The 16898-nt window shown below is 54.9% G+C and overlaps 1 protein-coding gene across 4 annotated transcripts in view; it reads left to right on the top strand.

Annotated features, from left to right (window-relative positions):
- The window catches only part of ST8SIA5 (ST8 alpha-N-acetyl-neuraminide alpha-2,8-sialyltransferase 5), a 59936-nt gene extending 43786 nt beyond the window's left edge, over window positions 1–16150 (top strand). For 2 of the 4 annotated variants that reach the window (XM_019464144.2, XM_019464142.2), the window contains 5 exons: window positions 351–437; window positions 3948–4092; window positions 8000–8112; window positions 8905–8997; window positions 10401–16150. In XM_019464144.2, coding sequence (XP_019319689.1) covers window positions 351–437; window positions 3948–4092; window positions 8000–8112; window positions 8905–8997; window positions 10401–10869 — 907 coding nt within the window. In that variant the 3' untranslated portion in view covers window positions 10870–16150. Of the gene's footprint in view, window positions 1–350; window positions 438–3891; window positions 4093–7999; window positions 8113–8904; window positions 8998–10400 lie in introns of all 4 variants that reach the window. The other 2 variants (XM_019464143.2, XM_019464145.2) reach the window with 2 other exon arrangements.
- The last annotated feature ends 748 nt before the right edge of the window (window positions 16151–16898 follow it).

The following is a 16898-nucleotide window of genomic DNA, read 5'->3' as shown; positions in this document are numbered from 1 at the left end:
AAGATATGCACATGGGCAGACAGAAATGGGATCGTGCCTGTAACTCAGAGAGCTCCTGGGTTCCCTTAAGGCTGGTGGCTCTGTTGATAAAGGAGGCCGTGAGGCTTTGGGCTCAGGACCGGCTGGTTTGCATGTGGAAGGCAGGCTTGCAGGAGAGCGGTTCACTCCCCCTAGGAGTGAGCAAGACCCTGGGTGCCCGAGCATCGAGGACACCAAAAATAAGAAACCACAGTTAGCATAAAGGACCGCACCAGGATTGGGCACATGGGGAGCAGGAAGGGGTGATCGCGAATGCCGACGCTCTGCCCAGCCTGGCCCTTTCACGTTCTCTTCTGTCTCTACTCCCAAAGGGTGAAGCAGTCGGAGCTATTCGACAGATGGAAGAGCCTGCAGATGTGCAGATGGGCAATGAATATCTCTGAGGCCAACCAGTTCAAGTATCTGTGACTTGTCTGCCCTCCCCCGCCCTCCCGTTGGTGATGTTCTCCTTCCTGCCGCCCCGTCCTGCAAGGCCCGGCCCCGGGGTCGTCTTTTCCCCGGAGCTGGCCCTGGCTGGGCTTTGGGATCTGGGCAGCGGGGAGGTTCTGACTCAGTACACAGGCCGAGGTGGACACCCTGCTGGCCACGGCCCCTGCATTCCATCCCCTAGGCCTTGTGGCAGCCCCGTGAGTGGCTGGGCTGGGGTGGGGGGGTGCGGTGTGGCCACTACAGCTCCACCTTGGTTCCAGGTCTCCAGCAGACCTGAGGGGTGAGGTGCACTGAGCTTTCTTCTATGGCCACGCCCTGTCACCAGCCCCTCCGGGGGCAGCTTGCTTGCACCAGACGCGTGAGGCCTGCTGTAGACGAGCTTCTAATTGCTCCCTGACCCAAAGCGATAGATTATAAGCTCCCAGAGAGGCAAGAGCCATAGCTTAAGGTTCCCCTGTCTGCAAGAGATGAGCAGCTGGCAGACGTCCACAAGTTCTTTCTGATTAACGTGAACCGTAGGTTCATCGCTAAAATTCTGTGAGCTCACGGTGGGATTTTAGTGCAGACAGACCTTACCGAATGGGACTGATGGGACCCAGGGCATGTGGGTATAGACCGGATGCAGGCTACTCAGGCTGAAGTTTGGATGTAGTCAGGAGCCATCAGCATGCAGGAATCCTACCTGGGGGGGGGCTGTGAAAAGCAAATGACACTAAGCATTTTGTCTTTTCCTTATGAGTCATTTGGTCCAGTTTTCTGCAATTCCAGGCCACGTCTAGAGACTGAGTAGTAGTTTTAAGTGGCACATTTTTAGAAATGTGGATGTTTAAAGTGATAACCCCGGAAGAGCAGGTACCGGCAGCCGCAAACCAGAGGCCTCTGTGAGACTGCAGATTCCCAGCTAAGGCCCAACAGGAGGGCAGGAAGACCCCGCCTCTACCCCTCGCCATCATAAAAGTAGAACATGAACTTGAGCAAAGTGCTGGGAGGCGGGGAACAGGTCCAAGGTCTGTGCGGCAAGTGCCACCCCAAATCCACCCCTTAGCAAGAGGTGTTAGTGTAGGCACTGCCCTGGCAGACGCCCCCCAGGGGTGGGCGGGGCCTGAGCAGGGTGATAAAACACCCAGCGCAGAGAAGGTCAGGGAGGTGCAAGGAAATGTTGTCTGGGCTGGGAGCTGCACAGAAGTGTCCTCCGTGGAATTCACATATCTAAGGAAATAACGAAGCAGCAGGAAGATGGTATGGCAGCAGAAAAACAAGGATTAAGTGTGGGAGCCTTCCGCAGGGATCAGCCAGCACTATCCAGCAGAGAGGCTCTGGGGGTGGGGGGGGGGGGCGGGCATGCTGAGCCCCTTCTTGGGGTGGGGGGTAGGGGCGTAGTTTCAGGTGTGGAAAAGGGAGATGACATCAGGTCTTGCCAGGCTCCAAATGGAAAAACCTTCAAAGCCAGTCGGTTGCCTCCCTTTGCTCTCATTACAAGCTCATTCAACGATGATGAGATCCTTCATTCAGGTTTGCAAGACCCTGGTATGGTGAAATGGGGAGGGGTGGAGGGGATGTGCTAGAAGGAGTCCTGTAACTGAGGCCTTCCCTCACCCTACTGCCTACAAATGGACGTGTTGGCATTCTGGTTTATAGCTCTGTCACTGGTAAGCTTGGTTAATATGAGAGAGTTTCCATCAGTGGTGAACTCTCCAGCTGGCTGGCAAGATTGAGTTTCTGGACCAGCAAAGCTAAATGGGCCAGTGCTGACTCATGGCCTCTGCTGGCCGGGTCCCTGGCCTCCCCTCTGAGAAGACTCAGTCAACATTCTGAAACTCATCACTCCACAGGAAGGCCCTCTCCGATCGGCAGCCAGCTGAGTTTCCCCAATGAAATCCCTATGAGAAATAAAGTCATAAAGCATAATTTTATAACCTTCCTGGCTTTGGCAACCTGGAGTCGCAGAATTATAGAGGCTCAGGGGGAGAAGAGCCAAGACTACATTCTATGGATGAGGCGGTGGAGGCCCAGAGCCCAGAGCCCCACAGCTGGCAGGAGCGGATCAGAAACTAGAACCCAGGCCTCCTGACACCGGGTTGGCAGCCCAAGTTTCCATCCCAGACCCTGGATGTGGACTCTCCAGCAAGCCCCTCCTCAAACGTTGGTGGTCGTCATCATTCCGGCTCCGTGGAGGTGTCCCGTCCCTCCTGGGGCCGCCTAGACACTGCACGTGACAGTGCCTGGAGCCAGTGTTGGCGGGAGGAGGCCAGTGTGGACTCAGCATAACACTGCTGCTTTGGGAGAAAACGGAGCCTCGCGGGCTCAAAGCCCTCCCCACCCCACCACGTGGGAGAGCAGCAGCTTGCCTCCCGTGTCAGGCCCAGCCCCTGGGCAGCCAGGGTGGGGGGCTCTGGGCCCCCAGGGCAGGGGAGAGCAGTGCCCAGGACCCCGCCCCTCAGCAGGCCTCGGAGAGAGAGTGACCCGGCAGAGCACCAGCTGAGGCAGAGGGAAAACTCAGGCTTCTCCTGCCTGGCCGACTCCCAGGTCGGCCTCAGCAGCCACCTTCTCCCTTGGAGGGCTTATTTTTATTTTTATTTTTCAGTTTTGCAAAGGCTGCTTGCATCCTCTAAGCTTTAACCCTTCTGTGGCTTGTGTTTGACTGCTCTTGTGAGTGAAAGCCACAGGGCTTTTTTTTTTTTCTTTCTTTTCTTTCTTCCTTCCTTCCTTTTTTTTTTTTTTTAAAGAAACAATGGACTCCTGAAAACCTCTTTAGGAAGTCAGGCTCCTCTTTCTGCAGGGAGTCATCAACCAGCACCAGCCCCACTTCCTGACCTCCCCTCTTCCTCAGACACTTTCTAAATGCTTCTGTTGACCATCGGTGTCTTGGGTTTTTGCCCCCGTGGGATAGGGGTAAACACCTTGTCTAAGGGGCCAAGAACCCAAGGGCGCGCTCTGTGTCCCCGGATTTCCATCAAGGCTGGATAAAGAGTGTTTCCAGAAAGTAGTAGAATGCCTGGCAGATCTTGGCGAACGCCTGACTGAGGCATGACTCATCCCACGACTGGCCGGCAGCTGGCTGTCGAACACCCGAACTCTCGTGCGACTGACACTGTGCAGGATCCGGAGAGGCAGGGTGCCTGCCATCAAGGGGCTTTCGTTCAAGTGGGGAGGGGGTTGGTAGGTGACGAAGTGGGTGGTAGCTGGTCTGTGCTCCAGGTCCTCGGAGGCCAGTGAGGTCAGTGGGGTGGGCAGCTGGGAGCTCCCGGAGAGAAAGGCGAGTGTGAGGAGGGGAGGCAAGGCCGAGGCTTTGGGAGGCATGTTGAAGGGGGAGGGGACAACACGAGCAGAGGCGAGGGGGTGGGGGTGAGTGTGGGAAGGGGTGGGGGGAGAGAACGGTTCACCCCGAGGGGCCTCAGCTCCCTGACCCCTCTGTTCTTCCAGAGGCTTTGCTCTGCCCTGTGTCACCTGTCCCTCCTGCTGTGTCTCCTGCCTGGCAGGTCCACTCTGTCCAGGTGCTGCAACGCCCCCTCCTTCCTCTTCACGACGCAGAAGAATACGCCCCTGGGGACGAAGCTCAAGTATGAAGTGGACACCAGCGGCATCTACCACATCAACCAGGAGATCTTCCGCATGTTTCCCAAGGTGCTGCTTGGGGCAGGGCAGTCTGGGCAGGGCAAAGGGGCGACCTCACGTGGCCCTCTGTGGCCACGCCCACGCAGTGTGGCATCACTCTGCTGTGCCCTCTGCACCCATTGTCCTGGCTCGGGTTGGCTCAGTGGACTGTCCTCTGGGGCTCCCGTCTGGGCACAGTGAGTGCCAACTGGCTATTATTTGAGCGACTTCTGGCAAGAAAATGGTTGTCAAATTTTGGTTATTGCATTGCTTGCAGAGGACATCCCGAAGATATCTGGGAGAGCGATTAGGCATTTGTCCCCCACCGGAGGCAGCAGGAGCAAAACCATTCACGCAAAGATTGCATGCACGAGAAATCACGGACCAGTAGAAAGCAAATCGGGAACGATTTGATCTCACGTTGGATGACCTTGGACGGTTCTTCTATCTTCCAAGGCCCCAGTCTCCCTGTCCATCACACTGGACTGGTTTAGGCTACGAATAGGTTTGGCTGCTTATAACAGAAAATCTAAGTAAAACAAGATAGACGTGAATTGTTTTCCTTCCGCATAAAAGAAGTCGGGAGGGCTAGTACGGTGGCTCCCTGGTCATGGGGGACCACAGGATAAGTGATCTCATGAATGAACGGCTCAGGGCACTGAAGCTCTGGCTTCACTTGTGGCCTGATCACAGCGTCAGAATCTCAGAGAAAAGGGCCTGGAACCTGCCTTTTCAGCTCATTCTGGTGGTTATTACCATCTGAAGAGGAAGAAAGTTCCACTGGATGCGTTCATAACCACCACCTGGAGAGCAATGGGTCCAGGGCAGGACTTAGTGAGTCCAGTTTGCAGAAATGCTGAGTGGGGGCATGTCAGGTCTTTCTGGATGAAATCTGAGGGCCTGGGCTGCCCTGCTTCAATGGGAATGCTCATGAAACAAAGCCCAGGCGTCCCCGCGTTCTGTTACTTAAACGGAGGGTGCTGATAAGATTGGGCCTTGTGGGGGTAGCGGGGAGGAGCACAAGGTGGAGAGGTGTCACACATTCCCTCCCCATGTCACTGGGCTGGAGGATGATGGGGATAAGCCACATTTACCAGGTGGGTCTTTTTTTTTCTTTTTTTTAATGTTTATTTTTGAGAAAGACAGAGAGAGAGACAGAGTGTGAGGGGGGAGGGGCAGAGAGAGAGAGGGAGACACAGACTCCGAAGCAGGCTCCAGGCTCTGAGCTGTCAGCACAGAGTCCATCGCGGGGCTCGAACTCCCAAACCACAAGATCGTGACCTGAGCCTAAGTCAGATGCCTAACCGACTGAGCCCCCCAGGCACCCCTACAGCGTGGGTCTTGCAAGGCCTGGAACAGGAGGCTGATGTCCGACAGGTGGACTTACATCTCATGCGGGTCATGCCAGTGGGTGACAGTTCAGTTATGACATATGGGTCCAACAAGGGCCGTGGGTATAGACTGCCGAGGCCCAGGGAGTTAGAGCAGGGCTGCCAAATGTTCTCTGGAAAGGGCCAGAGAGCAAATATTTTAAGCCTTGCAGGCCATATGGTCTCTGTCACAGCCACTCACCTTTATGGTTCCAGCACAAGGCAGCCACAGACCTTCACAAACAAACGAGTGTGGCTGGGCTGCAGTAACACTCTAGTTCCTATCAGACACTGAAACGTGAACTTTACATAATTTTTACGTGTCAGGAAGCCTTCTTCTTTTGATCCCCACCCCCAACCGTTTAAAAATACAAAACCCATGCTTAGCTCGCAGGCTGTAGGCAGAAGGTCCGAGGTGGCCCGCAGGCCGTAATTAGCCACCCCCTGAGTTAGACCCTGTGACTTAGAAGGATTCATACCCTCAAGGTAAGTACTTCTTTGGGATTGTATAAAATTCAGCTTCTCCACCTCCTCCCCCCGACGCTGGAGATTCTGATTCCGTGGTTCTGGGAAGGAGCCCAGGAATTTCTATTTCCAGAAAGTACTCCAGGTTGTTTTTGATGTACAGAAGTTTGGGAGACACTGACATAGAACATAAAGGCCTTTGAGGATCTCTCCAAAGATAACTTTGGTTTTTTCCTTTCCCTGGTAAAAGTCGAACAGTGCAGTTTTCCCCAATGGCTGTGAGACACCCTTGTTTTCCCCATCCTGGCCCCTGGGCCTGTCCCTTCAGGGACAATGGGCCTTGAAGGACAGTCTCCCACAGACGGATGCAGCATCTTCTTCAGATTTAGTCTCCTTCCTGAGGACCCACTGTGGTGTGATTGCCCATGACCCCACCGGGAGGCCAAGGTGCCGACCAGGGCCGCTGTCATTCAGGGCTGGCCAGGTGATGTGTGCTGGAAGGGGAGCTGTCCAGTAGGTTCCTGGGGGGAGGGATCTTTGGGGACTAATGACAGTAATAATCTGGTCCTCCTGCCGAGATACCTCTGGGCCAAGCATCACCCTGGATAGGCTTTTCATTTACACTAGTGGTTCTCAACCCTGGGGACATTTGGCAACGTTTAGAGACATTTTGGTGATTATGATTGGGCGTTACCCTTGACATCCGGTGGGGAGAGGCCCAGGGATGCTGCTAAACATTCTGCAGTCCACAGGGCAGCCCCCTCCCCCGCCCCCCCCCCCCCCAGCAAGGAATGGGCTGGTCCAAAGTGTCAACGGTGCCAGATCGAGAAACTCTGCTTCACGTTGTCTCACTTTTGAAAAGCACGACATACACATGGAATTAGCCTAATTTTACAGATGGGAAAACCGAGTTGCTGAGAACTCAAAACACTTGTCTATGGTTCCTTCACCTCATTCTCAGGCAAAACCAGGGCTGAACCTGGGTCTTTTGCCTAGGGGACCCCATCCTGGTTGGTCCCGGGCTTTCCTGGTTTGACCCAAGGGAAGCCCTGCATCCCGGGCAGAGTTCCCCAGTCCTGGGCACACTGGGGGGTTTGGGCACCCTGCCCTTGACTCCAGGTCCGTGCTTCTTTCTGCCTGTGCCGTGCATGTGGCTGCTTGGTTCCATCTGCCTTAGGTTTCCCGGGGGGGGGGGGGGGGGGGGGCGGGGGAGGGGGCGGATTATGACCCAGAGGAGGGACGGGACAGAATCAGGACCCTTAACCCTCAGGCCAGTGTTTGCTTTTTCCTCCTGACATGCCTGTGGCCCCCTGGAGAGCATGCCCGGGGAGCCTTGTGGGGAGCCGGTGCCCGGACCAAGGTAACCCCAGCAGTCAGGGTTGTGACAAGGTCAAAGTGCCATGAGATGGTCACTCCCAGGGCTCCCGCAAATGTGACTGTCACTCAGGCTAAGTCCCGGGCTCCTCTGCACTTCGCAGAGATTTCAGGAATTTCCGGCTTCTCGCTGTTCCCCAGTGTGGCCTTGCTTACTCAGCCCTTGGTCTCTTGTCCCTGCTGCTGCCAAGTCCTGCCATGTGTCCCGGTCCATCTGATCTTTGTATCCCGGGCACATGTCTCCCCCTGCAGAGCAGAGGGAGGGTCTGTACCATGCCCTGAGCTGAAAGGGGTGAGAGCCAGGTTTAGGGCCCTGGTCCCAGGTGGCCTTGTCCCCCTCTCTGTTGCTGTCACCCCCCCAGAACATCTGCATTAACCAATAAAACATGCATACTAGAAGTCATAAAGATGAGCTTCCCAACATTGGCAAAGGCAAGCAGGACTAGCCACAACCTGTACTCTCTTCTTTCTGGAAACCTGAGGCATCCCAGAGCTTATTGAAAAAGGTTGTGGAGACCTGGCTTCTGTTCCAGTTCATTCTTACTGGCCAGTGGGACTGAGAACAAGTCTCCTGGCCTCTCTTCTCATCTGCAAAGTGGAATAACCACTTTTCTCCCACATTCCCTGCAAGGCTGGCTCGTAGACGTGATCATGGGTACAGGGGTGAGGGCACCCAAAGAAGGCAGGGAGGGCATTGCCTGTGACAGCCGCGTCCCTGTCTCCCCCAGGACATGCCCTACTACCGGTCCCAGTTTAAGAAGTGTGCAGTGGTGGGCAATGGAGGCATCTTAAAGAACAGCCGCTGTGGGAGAGAGATCAACAGCGCTGACTTTGTCTTCCGGTAAAGAATCCCCCAGGCTCTGCACCTGCTGCTTCTGCCCCCACGGCCCTCCGGCTCTGCGCCCTTCCCTCTTGTGGTGCCCCACCCCTGTCCCCCAATGCTGTCCTTCAAGAGATCAGCCTCCACTCCCCAGCCCTGCACACCCTCATGCTCTGGGTTGTTTCTTGCCCTCTCCAGCCCTATCCCTTGGGGCCAGTGGCCAAACCTCTCAGGTCCTCTGTCTCCACGTCTGTGGAATGAGACGTGTGTAAAGAACACCTCTGTTTTCAAAACAATTAATTTTTTTAAAAAGAGCATAGCAGATATATGAAGGTCTGTGCAGATCTGTGGGTGTGCAGAACCCTCCCCAACTGGGTTCTTCTCTTCCAGAAGCAGGGCTTGGAACAAGGGTGGCCTTGGGGCTGGCACCAATATTGGCTTCGCCCTGGCTTTAACTAAGTCAGAGATGGGTCCTGGTATTTCTTCTTCCTCAGATAGAGCCCCCTCTTACCTCTTTGGGGATCCTCGCTTACATCTTTAGCCTGGATAAAGAAGATGGGTTGAAAATAAAGGCTTAATGCAGAGGGATTGGGGTTGAGGCTGTCCACCATCATTGTGCCACTTGGGGGAGGGGGGGAGGAGTAAACTTGCTTCTCTATGCACAGGCCACAAAGATTCCATCCAGCTGGCTGCCTCTGCCTCCCTCTGCCCATAGGAGCAACATCTCCTCCCTCCCCACACCCTCCCCCTGCCTGCTCTCCAGCTGTGTCTAGAATGAGCATATACGGCCTGGGTGCCTTGTCTCTTGTGCAGGTGCAACCTACCCCCCATCTCAGAGAAGTACACCATGGATGTGGGAGTGAAGACGGATGTGGTCACTGTGAACCCCAGCATCATCACCGAGAGGTAACTGACCCTCTTCTAGACTTGTGCTGTCCGGTATGGTACCCCCTAGTCACATGTGGTTACTGGCCACTGGAAATGTGGCTATCCAGATTGACGTGGGCTGTCTATAAGTGTAAACACACACCCGATTTCAAAGACTTAACATGGAAAGGAGGATGGACCATATCTCATCCATTGTTTGTATCGATTATCTGTTGAAAGAGTAGTATTTTGGGGGCGCCTGGCTGGCTCAGTCGGTTGAGCGTCCGACTTCGGCTCAGGTCATGATCTCGCAGTCCGTGAGTTCGAGCCCCGCGTCGGGCTCTGTGCTGACGGCTCAGAGCCTGGAGCCTGTTTCGGATTCTGTGTCTCCCTCTCTCTCTGACCCTCCCCCGTTCATGCTCTGTCTCTCTCTGTCTCAAAAATAAATAAACGTTAAAAAAATTAAAAAAAAAAAAAAAAAAGAAAGGAAGAGTAGTATTTTGGGTACAGCAGGTTAAATAAAACATTGTCAGCATTAAATATAATATAAAAATTAACTTCACCCACTCCTTTCTACTTATTTAAATATGATCATTAGAACATTTTAAGTGAGATATGTGGCCTCAGTTCTATTTCTTTTGGACAGCACCGGTCTAGACAGTCTTCATGTAGATGGGCCAGAAAGCTTTCCCGAGTGTGATGGGGGAAGACAGCTCTCTACGCTGGTGTATCCAGGGGGCCCTGGGAGAAGACTCTTAACGAAGATGTCAGTCCCCACCTAGTTCCCCTCCTGGGGTGTGTCTGCCTGGGAGGCCTTGGGGAGGGGGGTCAATGGGTTAAAACAAGAGCCAAGGGCCTAGTCACATCATCCAGGTCAGACCAGGGGTAAGAGAGGGGACAGCCAGAGACCAGAGGCTAAAGAGTTGGTAAATCAGGCAAGGAAAGCACAAGTGAGTGAGGGGGCTGCGGGGCAGGAAGGAGAGGGCAGGCACACTCATTTGGGGTACTCATTGGGGATCTTGGGAAAGAAAGTACACGAGTCTGCCCTGAGGGCCCAGGGAAAGCCTCCACTTCCTCCCTACCTCCCCACCGAGTCCCCCCTTCGCCCCCCCCCCCCCCCCGCCCCGGGATGCTCTCATCCCTTTGGGTTAAGCACTGCCCTCCCTACATGGTTGTCCCTTTGGACTCAGATTGCTTCCACTTAGAAAACAGAAGGCAGGCCATTCATCTTAGGAGGTGGATGAGATGAAAGGAAGCGGGGTGGCCTTGAGTCCCCTGCATTTTCTGGAAAGGCCCCAGGGTGCCGGATGGGGGCAGCAGGGGCGGTGGGGCGGGGGGGGGGGGGGGGGGGGGGGGGGGGGGGGGGGGGGGGGGAAGAGGCGCACAGGCACGCTGGGGGTGGGGGAGTGGGCCGACCACCCTTCTGCTCCGGCCCCGCCCAGGTTCCACAAGTTGGAGAAGTGGCGGCGGCCCTTCTACCGGGTGCTGCAGGTGTACGAGAACGCGTCGGTGCTGCTGCCCGCCTTCTACAACACGCGCAACACCGACGTGTCCATCCGCGTCAAGTACGTGCTGGACGACTTCGAGTCGACGCAGGCCGTGTACTACTTCCACCCGCAATACCTGGTCAACGTGTCGCGCTATTGGCTCAGCCTGGGGGTGCGCGCAAAGCGCATCAGCACCGGCCTCATCCTGGCCACTGCGGCGCTCGAGCTCTGCGAGGAGGTGCACCTGTTCGGCTTCTGGGCCTTCCCCATGAACCCCTCGGGCCTCTACATCACCCACCACTACTATGACAACGTCAAGCCCCGCCCCGGCTTCCACGCCATGCCCTCTGAGATCTTCAACTTCCTACACCTGCACAGCCGAGGCATCCTCCGCGTGCACACGGGCACCTGCACCTGCTGCTGAGGGCGGCACAGGCTGGCCGGCCACCCCGGCAAGCAGAACCTCGCTCCTCCTCTCCTTCCTGCGCCGGGCAGTGCGTGGGCCAGGAGGCAGGGATGGGGGGTGGGGGTGGGGGTCCGGGCACAGTCAGCTCTGTGCCAAGCCTCCTGGCCTCAGCCGGGGCCCTTGTGACCCCACCCTGCCCGTAGGTAGCATGCTGCTGGGCCACACCTCGAGATCAGGGGCCTTGAGGATTGCCAGTGATTAAAGCACATTTGCACTCAATTTTAGCATTCGGGAGAGTGCAGGCTGTAGTGGCCTTGTCGCAGCTAAAGAAAGGCCCTACGGAATGGAAAAGGGGGAGACTGGACGCGTGAGCATGGTCGAGATTTAATTCAGACTTTTGGCTTCCTGAGTTTTATACTGAGGCCTCAGCTGTGAATCGCTATCTAGAATCTCAGAGCTTACAGAGCAACCCAGCAGCCAGACCTTCCTGTGAAGACAGAGTGGCTCAGGGGGGTCCAGGGTCTTAACCACGCCCTTTCAAACACATCCTCAGACACACACATGCACAGTCTTGGTGCCTCCGGGTTCAATCCTGTGTTTGATATTCTGATGAGAAGGACCAGCCATTTGCACTAAGGTTTTCAAGCCAATGTGATTGACTCAATACGTGCTTAGCAATTTGCTTCCTCTCCTGTCTCCTTATTTCCAGCTCTGTTTTAACCAGGAGTTATTTATAAGATCTGTTCCTCTTTATGCTCCAGAATCCTGCCGAATCCTGCTACATTGTGTTTCTGACCTGTGGGCTCCGGGCTGGAAAGCACTGAGATGCAACCGATGAGCTTTGCAGACGGGTAGTGCATCATGGCCTCCGACACCAGCATCACTGAGGCTTCTGCTGTGAAGGCAGGACTTGGCACCTTACACAGCCGGGCAGCCTCACACACACAGACCCACAGAGCCTGTGCTTTGGGAAGTTAACTGTGCCTGGGCCAAAAGGGGTTAACGTGGCATTTCACATCTGAAGTTCATTCCCTTTGCTCCCCACAGGGTGTTACCACCATGAGCGTGGCTGTACCTAATAGACACCCACGGTGAATTGCCTTAGAACCTAGCTGCACGGACTCATAGAATGTTAGTTCTGGAGGGACTTCAGACTCCAACCTCTCGCCTTCCCTCCCTCCCTCCCTCCCTCTCTCCGTTCTTCCCTTCCTCCCTTAGACACTTCCGAAAGCCTATTCTGCTTTGGTCTGGGGTTGGCCTTGGGAAGACGTGATGACAAATCAATTCAGTATTGCTTTCTCCTCGGGCCGGAGGGCAGACCGTATGCAGGCCCGAACCCAGCTGCTGGGTGCTCTGGGGAGGACGAGGGGCTGTGAGGTTTCAGCAGGGAGTGCGGCCTGCCATCTGATGGCCTCCTTGTACAACGCAGAGCAGCACATCCCACCAGTGAGACACAGAGGGGAGCGTGGGCCTGGTCCCAGGCCTCCCGGCTCCCGGCCCACGGCTCCTTTCTTGGCAAAACCGCTTTGTTTGGGCTTGTGTTCCACGCTGGTGGGTTGTCATGGAGTGCGTGCTTCCGCCTCTGTTCTGAACCCTGGTCCTGACCGGGAGACCTCGCGCTGCTTGTCTGTAGGCAGGGAAGTAGCCACTGAGACTAAGTAGACCCTAGTACGCCATGAACTGGGGAAAACTCCACAGGGCCGGTGGAGGGCTGCGCTTTCTTGGGCTCTGCCTGTTCCTCCCAAGGTACTTATGGAGGTTTCCAGCCACTTGTTTGTGGTTAATTGAGTGCAGTTCTTGAAACCGTGGAATGTTAAGACTGCAAGACTCCTAAAGACCATTTTGTCCCATTTAAGGGAACAGACCTAGAAGGGGGAGGGGGCCTGGGTCGTGCCTGGGGCTCTACTGAATGGCCAGAGCCCCTGAGTGACACTTCTGTTCCAGGTGGGGCAGGGCTGGGGGGCAGGAGCCGCGGTGAACCAGACATCAGGGTTCCCACCGCTCGAGGGTGCTGCGGGTTGGCATCTGCCCCAGCAGGGCCCTCGTAGGAGCTGGCGATAGGACATAATGATCCACACCCATAGAGGAATCGGGACTCGTGGTCCCATTTCTGCCTGCGGGTCTTAGGGCGAGTTGCTTCCTCTCCCCACAGATCTCACTTTCCTCATCGCTGCAACCAGAGGCTTAGGAAAGATCTCTGAGGTCCTTGCAATCTCTAATTTGTTGTTGGAGGTGTTCCTGATGTATGGATCTGAGCCACAAATAGTATTTGTTATTACGATAGTTAACATTTAGTGTGTTCTCATTCTGTGCCAGGCCCTGCACAAAGCACTTTCTTTGCATTATCTCCTGTGATCATCACAAGACCCTGTAGGTAAGAAGGCTCCCATCAGGTGAGGAGGAGGTCAGACACCCAGCGGAGGAGGCCACACCCAGGCGTGTGGAACCCCAAAGCCCACGCTCTGGACCTCTGTCTTAGCTGCCTCTCGGCCAGTGTCACAAGGGCTGGAACCAGAGGGATCCTGACAGAGGTGGCGCTACAGGGTGGACCCTGCTCCAGGGACAGATGCTCTGGGAGGCCGTCTTGGGTCCGAAGGCAGTCTCTGCCTGGAGTTGTCCCCCACCCCCACCCACAGTGAACGTGTGCTGTCCTGGCACTGGGGGTGGGGTGGGTTGAGGGCATCTCTATGTCTGCAGGTGAGGACAGATGCCCAGAAAGAGTGACAACATGTTGACTGACTTGTCCAAGGCCCCATGGCCAGCTAGGGCCTCGTTTGGGACTCACCTGGTCTCCTGACTTCCAGGCCATCCTCCTTCTCCCGCGGTCAGTGTTTGTGGGGAAAACATTTTTTTCAAAGGCTCAGAGAGACCTGGGCATCGATTCAGGAAGCCCCCACCATGCTCCTCGAAGCCCCGACACCCTCCCACCGTGCAATGCAGACTAGCAGTTTAAATTCTTATTTAAGGGAAATCGATTCCCCACAAATAAAACAACCCTCGTGTCTTCCTTTGTGCTAAACCCACGGCTCCAGGGTTGAAAGGCAGCAGAAACAAGTAAATGACTCAGTGCTTAGCCAAGCAGAATGGAAGGTAGCTCAAGGTCAGATGCCGCCTTTGAGGCGGTTTAGCAATGCTGTCAAAGCAACTCTGCCCACTAGTCACCTGGCGCCACAGAGAGCAGAGGGCCTCACGGCCCTTGACTTTGCTGAATGTGGGGAGGGGGCAGGGACGGCACTTCCTGACAGTTGAGAGAGGGCGCAGAGCTGGCTTCAGCCAGGCCTTCAACAAATAATTATTGGGCACTCACTTTGTGCCAGGAATCGTGCTAGGTGCTGGGGGATGAACGATCAATCGAAATGATCAAAACGTAGCCCCTGCCTGCCCCCGGGGCTGACAGCCTGGTGGGCGTGTCCAGACACTGAACCAGGATCCCACACGTGTGCTAAAAGCTGGCAAGTCCGAGCTCGGGGACAGTTACCAGGGAAAGAGGACGAGGGTGTGCTGGAGTTAAGCTGGAATTCTGCAGGCTGGTGATTGCCAATGCAGCGGCTGCTTCTCAGGCCTCATCCTTAAAATCCGTGTGACATATGACAAGGGTGGCTTCGCTGTCCTTTTGAGTCCTCTCCTCCTTTGTTTCCTAACAAACCACTCTCCCCTGACTTCCTTCCTGTCTCTGAATGCTCCTTCTCAGGCCCCTTTGTTGACTCATCTTCTGTGAACCTCAGGGTTCTCTTCTCTCAGCAGGAGAGAAAGCTTATCTATTCCCAGCCTGTCTCTCCTGTCCTTGCGTCTTAGCCCCCTTACCTGCAGGCTGGTTCTCCCTTGGATCTTCGGAAGCACGCTCACCGCGGCCTCCTGAACATCTGTCCCTGCACTGCATTGCAGACCTCATCATGTCCTCAACTGGCGTAGTTAAAAGGTCACCCTGGATTCAAGGTTGCCTCTTACCACTTACTAGCTGCGTGACCCCGAGGGAGCTGCTGAAGTCCCTGGAGGGTCTGATTCATTATCTGAGGAGTGAGGCCAGGACGCCAGCCTCTCCAGCCGTGGCGAGGGTCAAGTGAAATAGGGCTGCACAATGCCTAGCACAGAGCCTGGCACAAACTAGACACTCGGTGAGCCCAGCTTCCTCGGCCTCCTCCCTCCCCCAACCCTCCCCCAGGGAATGGCTCTCCTGCACCGGTGGTCGCTCACCCCAAAAACCTGGGTCACGCCTGGCTCCTCCTTCTCTGTCACCTTCCATATCAGCACAACTGACGGAGAACCACACTCTCCAATGCCTGCCATTCAGTGGCGGCTGCCTGGTGAGTGGTGATGTCCGGCGTGGAATTCAGACGAGATAGCGTCTTAAGTGAGAAAAGAGTGAAAGTGAAAATCTGGCACACAACCCCACTTCTGCCCCTCTGTGAAGACGAATATAAGATATAACCCACTATTAAACTAGCAACACAAAAATAATTGCTTGGGAATCGATTACATTTATGAAATCTGTTTTGGCCTTGACACGATCAGAGATTTTTTTTTTCTCTATTTTTGATTGTAGTAAAATACCCATGACGTGAAATCTACCATTTGAGCCATTTTTATGCGTACAGTTCAGTAGAGTTAAGTACGTTCACGTTGTTGTGCAACCAGTCTCCAGAACACCTTTCACCTTACAAAACAAACTCTATGCCCGTTAAAGGACAGTCTCCACTTCCCCTCCCCCAGCCCCTGGAAACCACCCCCCCATTTTCAGTCTCTGTGAATGAGATTATTCTAGGTATCTTGTATAAGTGGAATCATATGGTATCTGTCTTTTTGTGACTGGTTTATTTCATACAGGATCATTTAGGTAGGTACAAGCTGTTCTCAGATGGCATTCGTTGTTTTCAGTGTCTCTGTAATACAATTCTGATTTTCCTTTTGGTCCGGAGCAGTTCTCCTGGGCCCTTGGTCCATCCCTGGCTTCTGATGACCTTGACACCTTTGCTGAGGCTCGGCAGACCCGGTCTGCTTTGCTAGCTGGGCTCAGCTGTCCTGGCCACAGCCAGTATCCTGAGAGGCAACAGCGCTGCCCGTCTTTTTTAAGTCATTAGATGTTTCCCCTGCAGAGTCTCTTCTGTGAACCCTCCTTCTTTTTTCATTTCAACAAGCAGAAAAGGCAGAGGGAGAGCGAGAGAGAAATACACACTTCAGTCAGTGACTTAGCGCTTGGCACAAAAGCCAGAAATCAGTGACTGTCTTTCTTTCCATTCGGGGGACGGTTCCCTTGGCAACTAAGTAACTCATTTCCTTCAATAAAAATGACTTGCTCAGCTTTGGGGTAAAAGTTTTATTTCCTCTAGAATTGTGGTTCTCAGCCTTGTGTGCACATTAGAATCACCCGGGGATCTTTATGAAATAACCCTCATGCCAGGTCCCAGAGATTCGCCCAGAGAATCTGATTCAGTTGGCTTAGGGATAGGGCCTCGATCCTTTCAAAAATCTTACGTGACTCTGCGGCACAGCGGTTAAGATCCACTGTCCTAGGGCGGAGGGGCTCTGCCTCGGCTGCACTTTGGAGCCATCTCAGGAGCTTTGAGAAATACTTGTGCCTGGACCCTGTCCGTCCCAGAGGCTCTGATCCAGTTGGTCTGAGGTATGACCCAGGTAGTCAAGTCTTTCAGCCTCTCCCCATGACTCGAATACGCAGCCAAGGTGGAGAACCATATTCTAGGGCAGTAGTTCTTGAACCTGAAGCTGCGTCAGAGTCACTCGGAGAGCTTGGGGGTTCCCGGGCCCCAGCCTGCGGTCTCTGCTTCGGTGAGCTGGCGTGGGGCCTTTCTTGCCGGCTCCCAAGTGATGGTGATGCCGGTCCAGGGATGAGGGGGCCCCATCCTGGTTGGCCTCAGATTTTCCAGGTTTGACCCAAGGGAAGCCCTGCATCCCGGGCAGAGTTCCCCAGTCCTGGGCACATTGGGGGGTTTGGGCACCCTGCCCTTGACTCCAGGTCCGTGCTTCTTTCTGCCTGTGCCGTGCATGTGGCTGCTTGGTTCCATCTGCCTCAGGTTTCCCGGGGGGGGGTG

The sequence above is a fragment of the Panthera pardus genome, unplaced genomic scaffold (assembly GCF_024362965.1).
Source record: "Panthera pardus isolate Hobbes unplaced genomic scaffold, ASM2436296v1 HiC_scaffold_15, whole genome shotgun sequence".
Lineage (NCBI taxonomy): Eukaryota > Metazoa > Chordata > Mammalia > Carnivora > Felidae > Panthera > Panthera pardus.
This window is presented reverse-complemented; position numbering and strand designations above follow the sequence as displayed.